The 16,799-nt window shown below is 40.6% G+C and overlaps 1 protein-coding gene across 1 annotated transcript; it reads right to left on the bottom strand.

Annotated features, from left to right (window-relative positions):
* Positions 1-5,801: 5,801 nt before the first annotated feature.
* On the bottom strand, positions 5,802-16,414 carry hgh1 (HGH1 homolog (S. cerevisiae)). Its single transcript, XM_034693845.1, has 10 exons — positions 16,255-16,414; positions 15,056-15,178; positions 14,805-14,943; positions 14,576-14,713; positions 14,329-14,480; positions 14,100-14,200; positions 9,444-9,542; positions 8,224-8,315; positions 7,571-7,693; positions 5,802-6,391 (listed from the first exon to the last, which is right to left on the bottom strand). Exons 2-10 carry the CDS (start codon positions 15,163-15,165, stop codon positions 6,185-6,187), a joined length of 1,161 nt encoding a protein of 386 aa, XP_034549736.1. The 5' UTR covers positions 15,166-15,178; positions 16,255-16,414; the 3' UTR covers positions 5,802-6,184.
* Positions 16,415-16,799: the final 385 nt, after the last annotated feature.

The raw sequence follows: 16,799 nt of genomic DNA, 5'->3' as shown, positions 1-16,799 counted from the left end.
CACCTACAAACCAGTGGATCACATCACTGTGGCTGTGTTTGCTTTTGTTCTGAAATTGTTGATTAAATGTCAAATTAGAGGAAAACTCCCGCAGGCATCTCGAAAACTAACATATTATAATATAAACAGTGGTGCTGTCTGTCACCTGTAATGGCTGAAATACAGTTAGTGGTGAATAATACAGTCATAAAGTAAAAGTTGTAAAGTAAGATTAGATTTACATGGTATCTTGTGAGCTATGTAAAAGGGTTTTGTAAGACTAAAGTTCAGTGCACGTGCAGGAGTGGCACTAAAGTGAATCTACGTCACTATCTTCATCTTGATAAAAGTATGCCAGTTGTGCCGTCTGACAACACAAACAACACAACCGTCACTGTGTAAGACACGTCGGTCACGTCCTGCATCTGTGTGTGTGTGTTTGCTCTGAGGAAGCACTCAAGGAAGTGAAACAGGAAACCTCAGTGTGTGATTGGCTGGCCGGGACACACAGAAACCTGCCCAGTGACGCTGAACACACACAAGTTCAACACACAAGTCTTCTTTCTTCTCCTTCCTGTAGTCAACCTCCAATGAGCAAATATGCAGAGAGGGGAGTGCTTGGTCTCGACATGTACTCCGCTCACCTGACAGGGACTCCTCTACCAACAGTACCAATCAGGGGGTGAGATTATTTCCTGCAGAGACATGAAGCAACTCAACTGAGGCTTCCTTGATTTAACACCAGAAAGAAATAGTTTCCCCGAGTAAAATCCAATAAAACCACTGCCCTGAGATCTTCAGCAGAAAACCTCTGACATGGTTAATGTTTGACCGAGGAGGAGTGTTTGTGTTTGTTTGAAGGAAACTTTCTCACTGATGTTGAGAACTCTGAAAGTTACTGCAGCTTAATCTCCCTTTCTCCTCCTTTATGTAAGGTGCTTGTTTCAGTGGATGTTTGGACTGTGTGACCTTGTGTGGAGGTGGAAAAACTCACAGAGACGCTGATAAAGAAACACCTGGTTTGCACACACTGTTCAAACTCTGTACTCATACGGCCTCTGTTAAACAAAAGTGCATTCCTGTAGAAGAAGAGAAGACTGCAAGTGTTTCGGTGTATTATAAAGAAGCCATGTTTGCATGAAGTGCAAATCTGCAAACATACAAACAGTGGACAACAGTAACAAAGTTTTTGAGTATCTGTACTTTACTTGAGTATTATTTTTTGGGTATCTTAAAACTTTTACTCCATTTGAAACACAAATATCATACTTTTGACTTCTCTACATTTCTATCACTGCTCTAGTTACTCACTAATTTTGCTTTGAAGTCAGCTGATGAATTTTCTTTTCTAAAATCTGATCCCAAAGACCGTAAACTGTTGGTGTCCTTGTGTTTGGTTTGTCTCAGTGGTGTAGTCGTACCTCGGTTGAGCGTAGATCACACGTTCTTCAGATCAGTGCGTTCATTTAGTCGTAGTGATGATGGCTATGACTGAGGAGGATGATTCTCTACCTGAGCAACACAGCCATATTTTAAACCCACGTTTGAGGTTTTGAAATAAAGAATGATTGTTTGTATTGTTGTAAATCTCTGATCTGTATACCACACAAACGTCATCACAGCCTTCAAAACATCAGTATCTAACCTGAGAAAGCATGTGGAGGTCTGTAGCTAACACACTGCTTTGATTCCAGTTGAACATTTGAAACTTGTGCTTGTAGTAACTTAGTTTATATTTCATGGTATACGCTTTAGATATGAAATAATGTTTTCTAGATAAACAGAACGTAGCAGAATGTACACTCATGCTTTATGAAAATACGCTTAGAGATATTTTAAAAAGTACTTTGAATGCTTCAGTATTTTTAAAAGCAAGTACTCCAGGACTTTAACTCAAGTCATAATCTGACTGAACAACTTTCACTTGTATTGGAGTAATGTTTGACCAGGAGGATCTATACTTTGACTTAAGGAATGAAGACATGAAGAAGAGAGATGGCAGCAAAAGCAGAACCTGAAAATGCAACAAATTCCTGCACTCGTAACGTTAAATCTGATTTGCTGACAAAATCAGAAGGGTTAGTGACATACCACATAGTATAGAGTCATGCAACAGCTTCTTACACTTAAACTGAACTTAAACCTGCTAATAACCTTAAAATCATCAAGCAGCTCTTTAAGGAAGAAGGTACACAAATAAATGTCCCCACATTCAAAACTACTTCAACTTTACCGACTTTTGAGGGTCTACAAAATAAGTCTGCACTCTTTACTTTGAAAACTCTTCCTTCATTAGTCAGAGGGGTATACTACGAAGCGAGTTCAGCATATCCGAGATATCTTCTCCTGATCCGGCTTCACTGAACCTGACAAAGGAGATCGCGCTAATCTGTCACACAAAGCTGGTTATCAACATGTTGAGTCAATCCAGTATTTCCCTGAGCACGTCCACATGAATGGGGCGGAGGAGGCAACATGTGACTTATCACAGACACGGACAGTCTGCCGTCAGCACATCAAAATGAATCTTAAACACTGCACTGATATTAGAAAAATATGAAGAAGTTAAACACATAATCCAGATTAACTTCAACACAGCTGAGTTTGGAACATGATGGAAGAACTGAGGGATAAGCCAAAACACAGAGTGAATGATCTAATGACGTTTTATTTCCATTTTAGTGCAGATATATCTGACTTTAATAACTCTGTTTATTCTCTGACTGTGATCTATCTCTCTGATTGAATCTTGTCTTGTGTGTGTGAGTTTTAGACGTAATATTTCAGCTGCAGCCCTGACGGTATCAAACTGAGCGCTGTGGTTAAAGGACTAATAAAAAGGAGAACATGATTCAAAGTGATAAGCACGCACAGTTTTAGATTTAATGCAGTAAAACGATTTAATCTGAATAATCTGACTTCAGACTCTGTTTATATATGATGTCAGGAAAGATAATCAATAACTGTCATCAGTATTTTATATTTAAAATCATACAGGTAGACAAAGTGTCCTGCCCGTCTCCTCTCCATTGCAGGCTTGACCGTAGTTTTCCCCCCCTCCCCTCACGATCAGCTCACAGAGCTCGGTGATGGGGCGAGCTGATTGGTCAGTGGGTGGAGTTTTCTCCAAACTAATCTCTGATCCTGAGCATAACCTGCTCCGGAGCAGGTTAGGAGTTCAGCATGAGTAACCATGGTTATATACCCTGGTAAGACGGGAACCACCTTCGTAGTACAAAAAATCCAGAGTTAACCCTGAAGTTACCTCGATAACCGCAAATCCAGCTTCGTAGTATACCCCTCTGGAGGGTTTAACTCTGAGTGGTCCTCACAGAGGCAGAACAACATACCACACACACACTCTCAAACAGAGCTGAGCTTCAGTTCCTGGTTTTATCTTGTGCGTCTCATTTGAGTGTTTAAGTTCAGAACAGCTGACTTCATGATCGTTTCTTCAAACAGAGGTGATCTGAATTTATCTGATTAAAGTCTTAATTGGAAAGATTTAAAGATGACGTGATCTGAGAGTTAAAATGATTCAGATAGAAGATGTTTTTTTAACTCTTGTTGGAGGTGAAACTGTGAGACTCTCGTGAGTTTGGAGACGTCTTCAGTTTTCTTCTGTTTATTTTGAAGTTGAGGGGGAACTCATGCAGAGAGGAGAGCAGTGAGGCAGATAGCTGCTGCTTTTGGATCAGAGTGTGAGGAAATGACAGAGTGTGTGTGCTCTGATGCCCCCTTCTGGTCAAACTGTGATATTAAAATAAAGGCAGTATGATGGCTTCCTGATTAGTCTTTTCACTTCAGTTATATCCTCAATACGTATATAAAGATTTAACACAATTATAAAATATTAAAACTGCAAAGGGCACTATTGTTCCTCAAATCTTCGTTCTAAATGTAAGACACACAAAGGTACGTTTATTCCAATGTTTTGGTCATGTGATCACACCCCAACATTTCGCAAGGAGGTTCATTCTGTTCTGTTTCTGAGATTACTTGTACCCAATTTCTAATCACTCTTAATAATAATAAATGATCGGATTTGTGAAGCGCTTTTCATGGTAATCAAAGTCACTTTACGGAAAAACAAAAATAAAAATAAAGCAAATAAATAAAACAGAACAAAGACAGATGTGGGGCGGGAGTAGAGGTTATGTGTTGTATGCCTTTTAAACAGGAAGGTCTTGAGGTGGTTTTAAAATGATTGAAGAGAGTCAGATTTGCGGATATTTGGAGGCAGAGAGTTCCTGAGAGTTGGGGCAGCGAAGGCAAATGCTCTGTCCCCCACATCACTAATGATCCGTGTGTTTCAGGAGTCACATCTACATTCATCTTTTTTTTATTCTTGTTGGAAAACTGTATTCTGTTCCAGCTAACACACTGTGCTTAAGGCAAGAAAGCACTGAGACAACAGAAACACTGACCACAGAGGTCACAGAGTCTGCAGGTGAATTATGTAAGATTGGTTTGCAGAGTGTGGCTAAGGTTAGCAGAGCTAGCACCACAAGCATTCAGTTCTCCTTGGAGGTTAACGTTCACATGCTGCATGCCTTTTTCACTCACTCCGCTCCCATCTGGGAAGGAATGCAGATCCCTGGCCTGCTAGATGTCGGTTTAGTAGGAGTTTTGTCCCGCCTACTGCTCTCCTGAATCAGACACCCCTGTAGTTATTGTGTGTGTATGTGTGGGTTCATGTGTGCTGTGTGGATGTTATGTATTCATGTTTTCTATGCATGTATGCTCTGGACAGACTGTGGGGACAAATACAATTTCCATGTAAAAGGGAAATCTCTCTCTCTCTCTCTCTCTCTCTCCATCTTCCAGGCCCTTCAACAATACAAATATTAATTTGTTTAACTGACCAATAATTCTGGTGACAGGGGTGAAAATGAATTTAACTGTGTAGATTCCTTTTTTGGGGTCTGTTATTCATTTTTTCTCATCTTCTTTCTTTCATTCCATTCTTTTTTTGTCCTTTTTTTTCTTGCTTTCTTACTTCTTCCTTCTTTTTTTCTTTTTAATCCCTCTTACTGTCTTCCTTTCTTTCATTCTTTCCCCTTTCCTTTCATTCCATTCTTCTTATTTTCTTTTTATCTATCTTTCTTCATCCTTTATGTCTCCTTTTCTTATCCAATCATTTTCTTCTGTCATTCTTTCACCATTTATTCTACTCTTTTTCTTTCTTCTGGTCTCCCTCACTTTTCTCTTTTCTTAGGCCTTTCTGGAGTCCCTGACAACCCTTGTCTCGTAGGTTCCACTTGATCTCTGCTGCTGTGGACGTGCAAGACTCCAGCTGCTACAACTATCATCTCTCTCTCTCTTCATCTCCCTCTATCCCTCTCTCCAACACGGTCTCAGCAGATGTGTGTCTAACATGAGTCTGGTCCTGCTGGAGGTTTCTGCCTGTTAAAGGAAGTTTGTCCTTGCAACTGTAACTTGCTAAATGCTGCAAAGTGATCTGCTCATGGTGGACTAAGATGAGCTCAGACTGAGTCCTGTCTGTAAGATGGGACTGGATCTTATCCGGTCTTGATGTTGGGTCTTTGTTAATAATAGAACATGGAGTACGGTCTAGACCTGCTCTGTTTGGAAAGAGTCTGAGGATAACATTTGTTGTAAAGTCTACGGTTGCTTATGTGAGCACTTATGCATGTTTCAACATTTTTTTATAGAGGTATAGATTTATTTATTGTATTCATTATCTGTCTTTGTTTACATTCTGTGCTGTGTTTGTTAGTTTGAGATTTTTATTGAAGTTAATATTTATTTTGGTTCTTTTTGCACTTTATACATCTCTAAAAAATGTAAAACTCAATACAAATAGTTACAAAAATGTTCTTTAAGATAAATCCCAGGATTTGAACAGAAGATGATCAATCACACTTTCATTATAGTTTCTCATGTGGTACAGCCTGTTCTCCCGTCAGGTCCGTCCCTCAGTCTCCTCTCCTCACGGTTTGGGACAGATAAGGAATTATAACAGCATGAACGGGAGTTAAAACTTTTGCTCTCTCATAACTGTCAGACATTATGAAACACGAGTCCAAGTTCAGACGGATGATGACACCGTTCAATGACGTGTTTCAGGTTTGAGCTGATGTCTGTCGGAGCCATTAAACCCTCCTGTCGTCTTAAATATCGTCTCTGGCCTCTGCAGACCTGTAAGTGTCCCGTCATGATCTCAGAGACGTCACTGACTCCTTCATCGTATCAGTCCAGTCACCTGCTCTTCCTCTGTCCCCTCTGCAGCCTTCTCCTTCTCTTCCTCCTGTCTCATCCTCTCCTGCTCTTCCTCCAGCTCCTGTTTCTCTCTGACGTCAGCCTCCTTCAGTTTCTCCTCCACGTCCTCTGGAATCTCCACCTCCATCAGGTTCTCCATTCCCTGCTCTGGCTCGTCCCCAATCAGCACCTGTAAGAGCAGACACGTGTCCGGTTGGTCAGCTTCACCTGTTTCAGTTATTGCAGTCTGAAACAAAGCCCTTCAATTATTCTGACTTCACGAAGTTTAGTGTTCAGTTTTGACTTAACAAAGACATCTTGATTTAATGTTTCTTTTGGAGGGAGTCATTTTCACAGCATGGTATGTCCTTATTTATGAGACGATTCTTAACTTGCCTCCCTCTTATTTATGTAACTTTATTCTTTAGAAAAATTCTGGAAGCTCCAGTCCTCCCTATGTGACCCAGTCAGGGAACTTTTTTTGCTTTCTGTCCCTTGAGAGGATCTTGGATTGCTCCTGCCGCCAGGACTTGGGGGTTTTAGGAGCTGAGGAGCTGGTCTCTTTAAATGTTTTGCCTCAATAAAGACCCAGAATAGAGGCCTGCTCATCGTACCTATAGTCTCTAAAAATAGTATGGGAGGTGGAGCCTTCAGTTATCAGTCAGGGTCCGGGAGGCAGACACCCTCTCTACTTTTAAGTGTAGGCTTCAAACTTTCCTTTTTGATAAAGCTTATAGTTAAAGCTGGATCAGGCTTGGACCAGCTCTTAGTTATGCTGCTATAGGGTTAGACTGACACACTGGGATCCTGTCTCATCCCCCCATCACTTACTTTAACCTTCCCTATACCATTAAAGTTACTAACCATAGACCTTTGTGGAGTCCCTGAGCTCCCTTGTCTCGTAGGTTCCACTGGATCTCTGCTGCTGTGGACGTGCCAGACTCCAGCTGCTACAACTACTACTATCATCTCTCTCTCTCTCTTCATCTCCCTCTACCTCTCTCTCCAACTCGGTCTCAGCAGATGTGTGTCTAACATGAGTCTGGTCCTGCTGGAGGTTTCTGCCTGTTAAAGGAAGTTTGTCCTTGCCACTGTAACTTGCTAAATGCTGCAAAGTGCTCTGCGCATGGTGGATTAAGATGAGATCAGACTGAGTCCTGTCTGTAAGATGGGACTGGATCTTATCCTGTCTTGATGTTGGGTCTTTGTTGATAATAGAACATAGAGTATGGTCTAGACCTGCTCTGTTTGGAAAGAGTCTGAGGATAACATTTGTTTTGATTTGGAGCTTTATAAATAAAGATTGATTGAACTTGATGATGTATTTAGTGTCAGTCAAAGTCCAGACGTCTTTAAAGAGCTCTCCTACCTGGACCAGTTTCTCACACACCGCTCCAACATGGACGTCCTTCTCCCAGCGGTGAAACTCTCTGATGATCGGGTAAACGTTCTTTTCTTTCAGCATCGTCCTGCCCGGTTTGGTCGCTGTGAGCTTCACAAGAGAAGGACACTTAAGAGAGAACAGGGGTCTGTGTGTGTGTGTGTGTGTGTGTGTGTGTGTGTGTGTGTGTGTGTGTGTGTGTGTGTAAGATACAATATACTTTATTTGTCCCCTGTTGGGGGAAATTATTTTGTTACACCAGCTTACAACACAGGACAGGGGAATACAAGAATGTACTAACATAGTTAAAAAATATAAAAACAATAATAATAGCAATGACAAGGGTAAAATATAATAGAATAAAATAAAGAAAATAAAAAGAAAATAATAGCATAAAATACAATATGGCATCTATTACAGATATATATACACACTGTGCGTATGTGTGTGTGGTATGTGTATGTGTATGTATATGTGTATGTATATGTGTGTGTGTGTGTGTGTGTGTGTATGTGTGTATGTGTGTGTGTATGTGTGTGTATGTGTGTGTATGTGTGTGTGTGTGTGTGTGTGTAAGTGTGTATGTGTGTGTGTGTGTGTGTGTGTGTGTGTGTGTGTGTGTGTGTGTGTGTGTGTGTTACCAGGATCAGTGTTTCCAGAAGCATCTTCCGGATGTCTGGGTCGTCTTCTCTCTCCTTGTCCTCGGGGAGGTACTGCAGGTCTACAGGTAGACCTGGACACATGTAAAGGGGATGATCCCTTCTGGTTGTTATTAACTCAAAACATGCATCTCTTTCTGCTTATCTCAAGAAAACCTTCACACAGAGGAGACTTTGAGAAAAAGAGATTTCATTCCTTGAGTGTGTGTGTGTGTCTCAACCCTCTCTGAACTCCCCGCCCCAAGCTGAAGACATAAATCTTTATAAACTCTTCACAAATATGTTATTTCAAATTTCAGAACTTGAGCTACAGCTCTGTGGTTAAAGCCTCGCCCATCAGTCAGGCTTCAGTTTGCATCCGTCAGTGTTTTAGAAACTGTTGCTGCAACAAGAGATTAATTTGAACGTTGAAAACAACACAACAACGACAAGGTAACGAGGGATGAATCCCACAGGAGAGGTCGCACTACAATCATCTTATTTAATAAAGGAATCTGTTTCTCTGCAGGGCTTGATGTGGTTTGGAGGACAGGAGAAGAATCAGGACATGAGAGAAGCAGAATGCTTATTGTTTATGGAAACTAAATTCTCTTTAAGCTCCGCAAAGACTTCCTGTTCACAGCGAAGGTCAGAAAAGTGTTTCTCCAGGATGTTACGATCACACAGGGACATTTAGCTTTCACATTATATGTCATTTCTAAATATTTTTTACTTTTTGAAGATTTAAAACTACCAAAATTACAGTAAAATTCAAATCAGCACATATTCAGGACCAACAGGATGTTTGTTTTAAATTAAAAAAACAATCCTCTATGACATCTGGAGACGGATGTGTTCACAGGAATGAGACTGAGAGACATGAAAAACACAGAGGAGGATGTCATCAGAAACATCTTCATACAGCTTGGACTGTCAGTCTGAGTTGATGCTACTGTGAACATGAACTACAGTGTGTGTTTGCATGCGTGCGTGCGTGTGTGTGCGTGTGCGTGTTTATTAGAATGAAGGAGCATCTCTCCCGGTGCATCAGCGTGACTCATGATGTATTTTTGGACGACAGCAGAGCTCAGACGTAGACAGCAATCACACATGCATAAAAATAAGGTAAGTGTAAAGAGGGTCAGTGATTATGCTCGGGCGTCATCTCTGGGAGTGAACCCTGTCACAGAAACATGTTTACTACAGAGAGCTTGTGTGTTTACCTTCGTTTTCTTCATCCGTCAGCTCCTCTGGTCCGGCCAGCGGCAGCAGGAGGAAGGGCAAGATGTCCACAGCGTCGCTCAGCAGCCACTCATGACAGCCTAGAGAGATTGATGAAGTGAGGACAAATACTCATCTTCCTCATTGATGCTATCTGTCAGATTAATGGTTTCACACAGAGAGCTGGTAGAAGATGTTTCACCACACATATTAATGACTTCAGGTGGAAGATGGGGGAGGAAAAGATTACTTTGCCTTTTGGATTGACATCTCTTCAACTTCCAGCTTCAGAGCATCTCAGAGCATCGTATGAGGTAGTTTATGCACCTATATATATATATATATTTTTTATTATTCAGATTTATTTTATTATCATTTGGTTTTTTCATAATGTATTTTTAAATTTATGATTTATTTTTAATTCTTTATATTTGTGTTTTTTTTATTATTACTATGTTTTTTAAACATTTCTTATTTTATGATTGTTTTTTAAACATTTCTTATTTTATGATTGTTTTTAATACTTTTTGTTTTATTTAATTTTTATTTAATTTTATCTTTTTATTATTTTTAAATTACTGTTTTTTTTCTTTTTTTTCTATTTCTTTAGAATGCTATATTTTTTATTTTTTTAACTATTTTCTACAGTGTTTTTATTTTTTTAAACACATTATATTTATGAGTTTTGTTTTCACTTATTTTACCTCACTGTGCAGCACTTTGGTACACTTAAAGGTGGAGTAGGAGATCCTGAGAAAGCCGCAGCAGTTAGCTTGATTTTGAAAGCACACAGCCGAACAGAGCCCTCCCCCTCCATTCAGAGCAGCCTGTAGGGAGAGGGGAGGGACACGCCTCCAAACACATGAACGCGCTGTGGCAGACTCCAGCTGGAGGATGACGTCACGATAGCTAGCTGTGGAGCGGCGAGCGATTGACTTTATTTTCATCGGAGGAAAAACACGTCTATCTCCCATGTAAGTAAACCGCTTATATTACCACATTAAAACATAATGTAATTAGTTAGAATGCACAGCATAGCCTGCATGTTAGCTTTATGTGTGTATGTTTTTTATCATCTGAAATACAGCTAGAGTAAGTTGTTGCTGCCGGGCTAATAACTCCGGCTAGCCATGTTTATTTTGATTTAGCATGTCATGATGTTTAGTTACTAGATGGCTACAGTGCCTATATATTGATTAGCGTTCACCATTGTTGACAGTCTTCATTTTCGTGTTGGAACTACAACATATTGACTGTTTTTTGTGCTTGTTAGAGCTCTCATGAGGACTGCTGATTACGATCCTGAGCCAAGTACCTCAGGTCGGAGAGGACGAGACCAGGGTCGAGTGCAAGGCAGAGCCATACGAGCGAGAGGGAGAGCAACGACCGGGGACGAGCTCCAGATCCTGGGGACAGCAACAGAAAGTTCCGCCATGCTGCACAGACAGGTTGTTGTCTGGCAGCATGGAGCACTTGGTGCAGGTCATAGAGGAGTAATACCTTGTTGCTGTATCTGGAAAATCCGTGACCCTTCCACATGGACAGTATAAAGGTTTCAGTGGAGAGTGAATGAAACTATGACATGATTACATACAATACTTGTATGGTGACCCTTTAGTTCCTTTGTATATATTTTATCTTCATGTAAAAAAATACTTGAGTGTGCTGTGTATACATTTGTTAAATAAATCTTTAAATGTACACTGGCCTTCTCTCTTCAAATCACAAAATAATTTAAATCCATATCAAGTAACATGCAACATTATAAACAAATAATTGCAATATCAAAGAGTTGTTTTACATTTACTTTTATTAGAAAATGTATTTATTACAGAAATAAAAATAATGGCTGTTGAAGGTAAACATGTTGGCGTGGATCATCCGGCCTCCTTGTTCTCTTCTTTGGCATCCCCCCAGTTGCTGTCAGCTTTCTGTGCAGGATTGTGCTCTGGAGGTCTGTGATGTACATGTAGTCCTTACCCACCTTCATTGTGTACAGGCTCCACTTTTTTGACTTCTTGTTAAATATTGTGCAATACCTGACATAGAAGAAAGAATCAGAAGTTTAGTCAAAGGTTCTCATTATCTTACAGCACTGTGCATTTGATTTCCATCATAATAACCCTTCCTTCAGCCCCATATGTAAACAGATATTTCTTCTAGCCATGCAAGGAGTTGACACCACTATCACTAGCGTGTGCTTAGTGCCTACTGCAGTGTGTATTGTGCACATATGGTACATATACTGTATTTCTTATTGATATCTTGAATATTATCTAATATTTTCAGAGTAAGTGATGTCAAAATGTGCTCTCTCCCTCTTTGGAGAGGAAGACTGTGCCCACAGATTATTGATACAATTATTCTGTGTATTTGATTTCTCGTTGAACACTTTTATTCATGCTTTCCTTCACCAAACCAAGCTTTTAGAGAAGCAGCTAACATTCACAGGATTTTTTATCAGCCAAACTTTTTGTCTCTCATCTCTTTAGTCTGTATGGTGTGGTCTCAGATTGCGATTTAGCATGCAGATCACGTGAAGTGAAAGAGAATGGTTTGGATTTTATTTTGTGCGGACATTAAAAAAAACCCTTCTGCGTACGTAAATCAAAAATAGCTCACAATAAAAAAGAGAGCAGTATTTATACCTCCACGCAAGCAGTGGTCAAAGCAACGTTCATGTTCATGGAGTTCTTATCGGGCCTGAAACTCACCGGTCAGAGGGGGACTCCGAACACATGAAACAGCTCGGGTGGAGGCCTCTGCGTCCCGTGTTTTAACGGTGTGGACGTCCATGTTTCCTTCTCGTGGCTATGAAAACACAGACAAGACGGCATTTAGACTTAGTACAACACCCCATTCATGCTGATAAAGAGCAACCGAAGAGCTACCAGCTAACAGGCTGTATACAGGTCTCTATAAAGAGCTAGCAGCTAACAGACTGTGTACAGGTCTCTATAAACAGAGCTACAAGCTAACAGACTGTATACAGGTCTCTATAAACAGAGCTACAAGCTAACAGACTGTATACAGGTCTCTATAAAGAGCTAGCAGCTAACAGACTGAGTACAGGTCTCTATAAACAGAGCTACCAGCTAACAGACTGTATACAGGTCTCTATAAACAGAGCTACAAGCTAACAGACTGTATACTGGTCTCTATAAACAGAGCTACAAGCTAACAGACTGTATACAGGTCTCTATAAACAGAGCTACAAGCCGTTAGCTGGCCGCTAGCATTAGCCGAAGTTATCGCTAGCTGTCTCATAGATGAACTAAACCATGAACACAAAGACAAATGAAATGACATGATTACCTGTCCAGTAGAAAATCAGCAACCATGGCGTCGCTTACGAGACCCTTCAAATCCTTCAGCCGTCGCAGAAATGCATCCCGAATATTGACTCGTGTTTGTATCTTCATCCAGTGTTTTTAAGTCGTCTCCTTTTCCATCACAGTCTTCCTCTTCTTGCTCTGTGTAGCGGCAGAACTTGAGGGCAGTAGTTGAGCTAAATCGTTGGTTACTCTCTCTCTGACATGTTTATCAGATGTTCTACGTTAGTGAACAGCCTGTTGATGACGATCTCAGTCAGGTCACGCGCACTCCTGTAAACAGGAGGTGTGTCTTTCGGCAGGTCACAGGTCATCCGGCCGGTCAGCCAATCATTGCGCTCGGTGGCGAATGAATGATTGGACGAACTTATTGCAGTCTAGCTGCTGACACAGACAACTGAGATTTCTCATCTCAGTGTTAGATCACTTTGTGTATTACTCCCTATCGATGTATACATCGCTTTTTGCTCGTGATTGAGAAAAATGCATCAAAATAACATGTCCTACTCCACCTTTAATTGTTTAGCTTTTAAATGTGCTACATAAATAAAGTTGATAGGATGCAAATCTCCAATCAACAACATACAAATGCGTGTGGTTGCACAAGATTTGTGTCGCACAGGCTGACTAAGAAAACATCTGAAGAACTTTTAAAACTGTCATGTGTGCTGTCATTAAACATCCACCCTGTCCTGCACTGGACTCATATTTTCCTGTGACATCCAAAGACTGTTTAAAACATGGGTGTAGTCTCAGTGACACAACCCAAAGATGACAGTCGCTGCATTGCAACGCTGACTGCAATAATGGAAATGAGCAGAGAGGTGGAGCTGAGGCCGGCTCATACAGTTTAGCCTGCCATGCCCTTTATTACGCTTCATTATGAATAACTCAGTCTGATTGAATCAAAAAAGATAAGTTATAAAAAAAGTCACTAACGTACAGCTAAGTCCTCCTCCCTCCCTCTCTATCCACTGTCCTCTACCCTCTGAAGAAAGGTGTAAAAGCCCAAAAATATCACTTAAAAAAAAAGAGCAAGTGTTGGCACGTACATCCAGTCATCATATTTACATGCTCACAGAGTAACTATTCATACGCTCTGGAAAATAAAAAGGTTTTAAGTTTAGCTTTAAAAGTAGAGACAGTTGTGATGGACCACATAATCTTGAACTCATCAGGACGCACACAGATTAAATAATCTTCAGAGATGTTTCAGGTGTGTATCTGTCCCTCACAGCCTGAGCGACAGGTTGGAGAGACGCAATCCCGGTGCGTCTGTAAACAGCTTCAGAGAAATTCGGTGTAAACAGGGCGAGTGTGTCTTACTGTGGTCAAAGCAACAGTTGCGCAGGGTTCCGATGACTCCGCCTCTCCTCACCACTGACGCCTGGAACTGAGTGAAGGGCAGCAACCTCTGGACGACACATCTGAGACACACGGGACGAATGAGGACATGGAGGGTTTATTTAGATATCTGTAATCACTGCAACAGCCTGCATGTCTTTAAGATACTTGATCTGGTTCAGAAAACAGCAGGGATACTCCTCTGTATCACCTCTCTTTGTCCAGTATGTAGCTCCTGGTCTCGGGTAGCTGGGTCAGGTTGGACAGAAGAGGACCAAGGTAGTGGAGTTTGGCCTTCTTGTTGTAACCTTCAGTGCAGAAGATCTCAACCAGCTGAGCCAGACCGGCCTCCTCCTGAAGGATCTGAGACAGAAGCACATCATCTCTTCATATCCAACCTTCAGACTCCCTGGTGAACCCTACCCAGAATGAGGTCTAGTTCTGTCACTCTGACTCACCTTGAACACCTTCTTGCAAGTCTTCTCGAATCGGCTCAGGTTGGATAAGATGGTGCAGATCTGATCAGAGAACGGGTACTCGGGATCCTGAAGGTTCTTTAACAACACTGGAACAACATTGATGTCCACCACCAAAACCTGAACAAGACGCAGACAAGAACACTCAGCCTAGACTTCCTCTCTAATCGTTCAGCACAGAGGAACGCTTAGATCAAACCACACTGATCACCTGGTGCAGAGTCTCGTCAGCTGACAGGTTGATGAAGATGTGGAAACAGTCCTTCACGATAGCGATGGAGGGGTCAGAGGTCAGAGCGAACAGGGCCGTGAGGAGGTCCGGTTTAGAGCGGAAGAAGCGGCAGCCGTCACTGAAAAGAAATAAACACAAAACAAAGAGTGTGTGTGATGACTTTAAGATCAGAAACTAGGCTGATAGATAGATTATTCATTGTCTTATCATCATCATCGCCATCATCCTACCTGTTTCCTGACAGTCCCAGGATGTACCCCGTGGCCTGACCTTTGACATCAGGTCGTGTTCGAGGGCTCAGGAAGGAGAGCAGCTCTGCAACCTCTGAATCACTCAACATCTTTTAACACTGTCTGAAAAAGTAAACAAAAACACAACAACAACCATCAGCTTAGACACGAGGACAGGATGCTGCAATCTTTATTTATAAAGTGCCAAATCACAACAAATGTTCTCCTCTGACTCTATCCAAACATAGCAGGTCTAGTCCGTACTCTATGTTCCATTATTAACAAAGACCCAACATCAAGACAGGATAAGATCCAGTCCCATCTTACAGACAGGACTCAGTCTGATCTCATCTTAATCCACCATGAGCAGAGCAGGATTTAGCAAGTTACAGTGGCAAGGACAAACTTCCTTTAACAGGCAGAAACCTCCAGCAGGACCAGACTCATGTTAGACAGGCGTCTGTCTATATATATATATATGTATGGTCAAATGAAGAGTAGTGAAGGGATGTTTTCTTGGTGTAATTGACATTTTAAACAACATAAGTAGTACAGTATCTTATTGCTGTAGCTGCTGAAGATGGAGCTGTTTTTAACTACTTTTGGTCTGAATATAAAGAAATAAGAGGAGGAATAAACTTGTATAACTAGAACAATTAAGATAAAATGCTGATCTTTCATTTTAGACAACGTAATGACATTAAGGGACAGCTATTTTTAATATTCAAGTATATTTTACTATTTTTCAAAGCTCACATTCATTAAAAAATTTAACTAAAATATTGTTAAACATATTTTAATAATATTAACACTCTCTTTGAGTTTCAGATGATATGTGACATTTTAACAGAATTTTATAGCGATTTTTTTCTACTTTTTTTTATTTTGTATTTACTACGTGCAGAAATTACGATTCATAAAACATGACTTGGCGTTTATTGACAGCAAGTTTATGCTGTGCAGAGCGTTTTAATATATTGTCATGATAGAGGAACGTTTTATAATCAGTTAAATACTGTGTCATAACATCAAAAACACAACTTATCTCATCACATCTGTATTAAGTAGACCTTACTATAAGTAATCTCTGAGATGATGAGTCTAATGTTAGCTTAAAGCTCAGTTTCAGCTTGATGACAAACCTGCTGAGAACGATGTCAGTGAAAACAGTTAAACAGAAATATAATAAATAAACTCACCTTCTTCTCAAACATGAAGTCGATGACTCGGTGGAGGCTTTAGACTTCACGTAGAGGTTTCTCCTGACATTAATCAGCATGTGTTCATGTGTTCATGGTTCAGTCACATGTGGACGCTCGGGAAGGTTGGCTAGTTTTTCTTCTTCTACGGATTCAGCGGCTTCATGTGCAGCAAGTGAACATTACCGCCATCTCGTGGCAGAAGCATGTACATGACTGTCTCTGTAAACACCGCACTGCTAGAACGTATTACATTGGGCAATCTGATAACCATCAAGCGTGAATAAGTGCTGTTACAATATTTTGTCAGTGCATCATTTAACACTTTACATAACATGTTTACAGCTTATAATACACACTTTGTTTTGAAATACACAGTTCATCCCTCTGTCATCTTGCATGTTGAATATCTTTAAATAGACATGTAGAGATGCACATATCCCACATCTCCCTTACATTTCAGTTTTTTTATTAACATTTTCACTGGCTATATTTTTTATATTTTGCAGAAGACTCTGGCTCTCATGTTGTTTTTCATAATAACT

The sequence above is a fragment of the Notolabrus celidotus genome, chromosome 1, assembly GCF_009762535.1.
Source record: "Notolabrus celidotus isolate fNotCel1 chromosome 1, fNotCel1.pri, whole genome shotgun sequence".
NCBI lineage: Eukaryota > Metazoa > Chordata > Actinopteri > Labriformes > Labridae > Notolabrus > Notolabrus celidotus.
The sequence above is the reverse complement of the archived record's forward strand: the minus strand, read 5'-3'. Positions and strand labels throughout refer to the sequence as shown.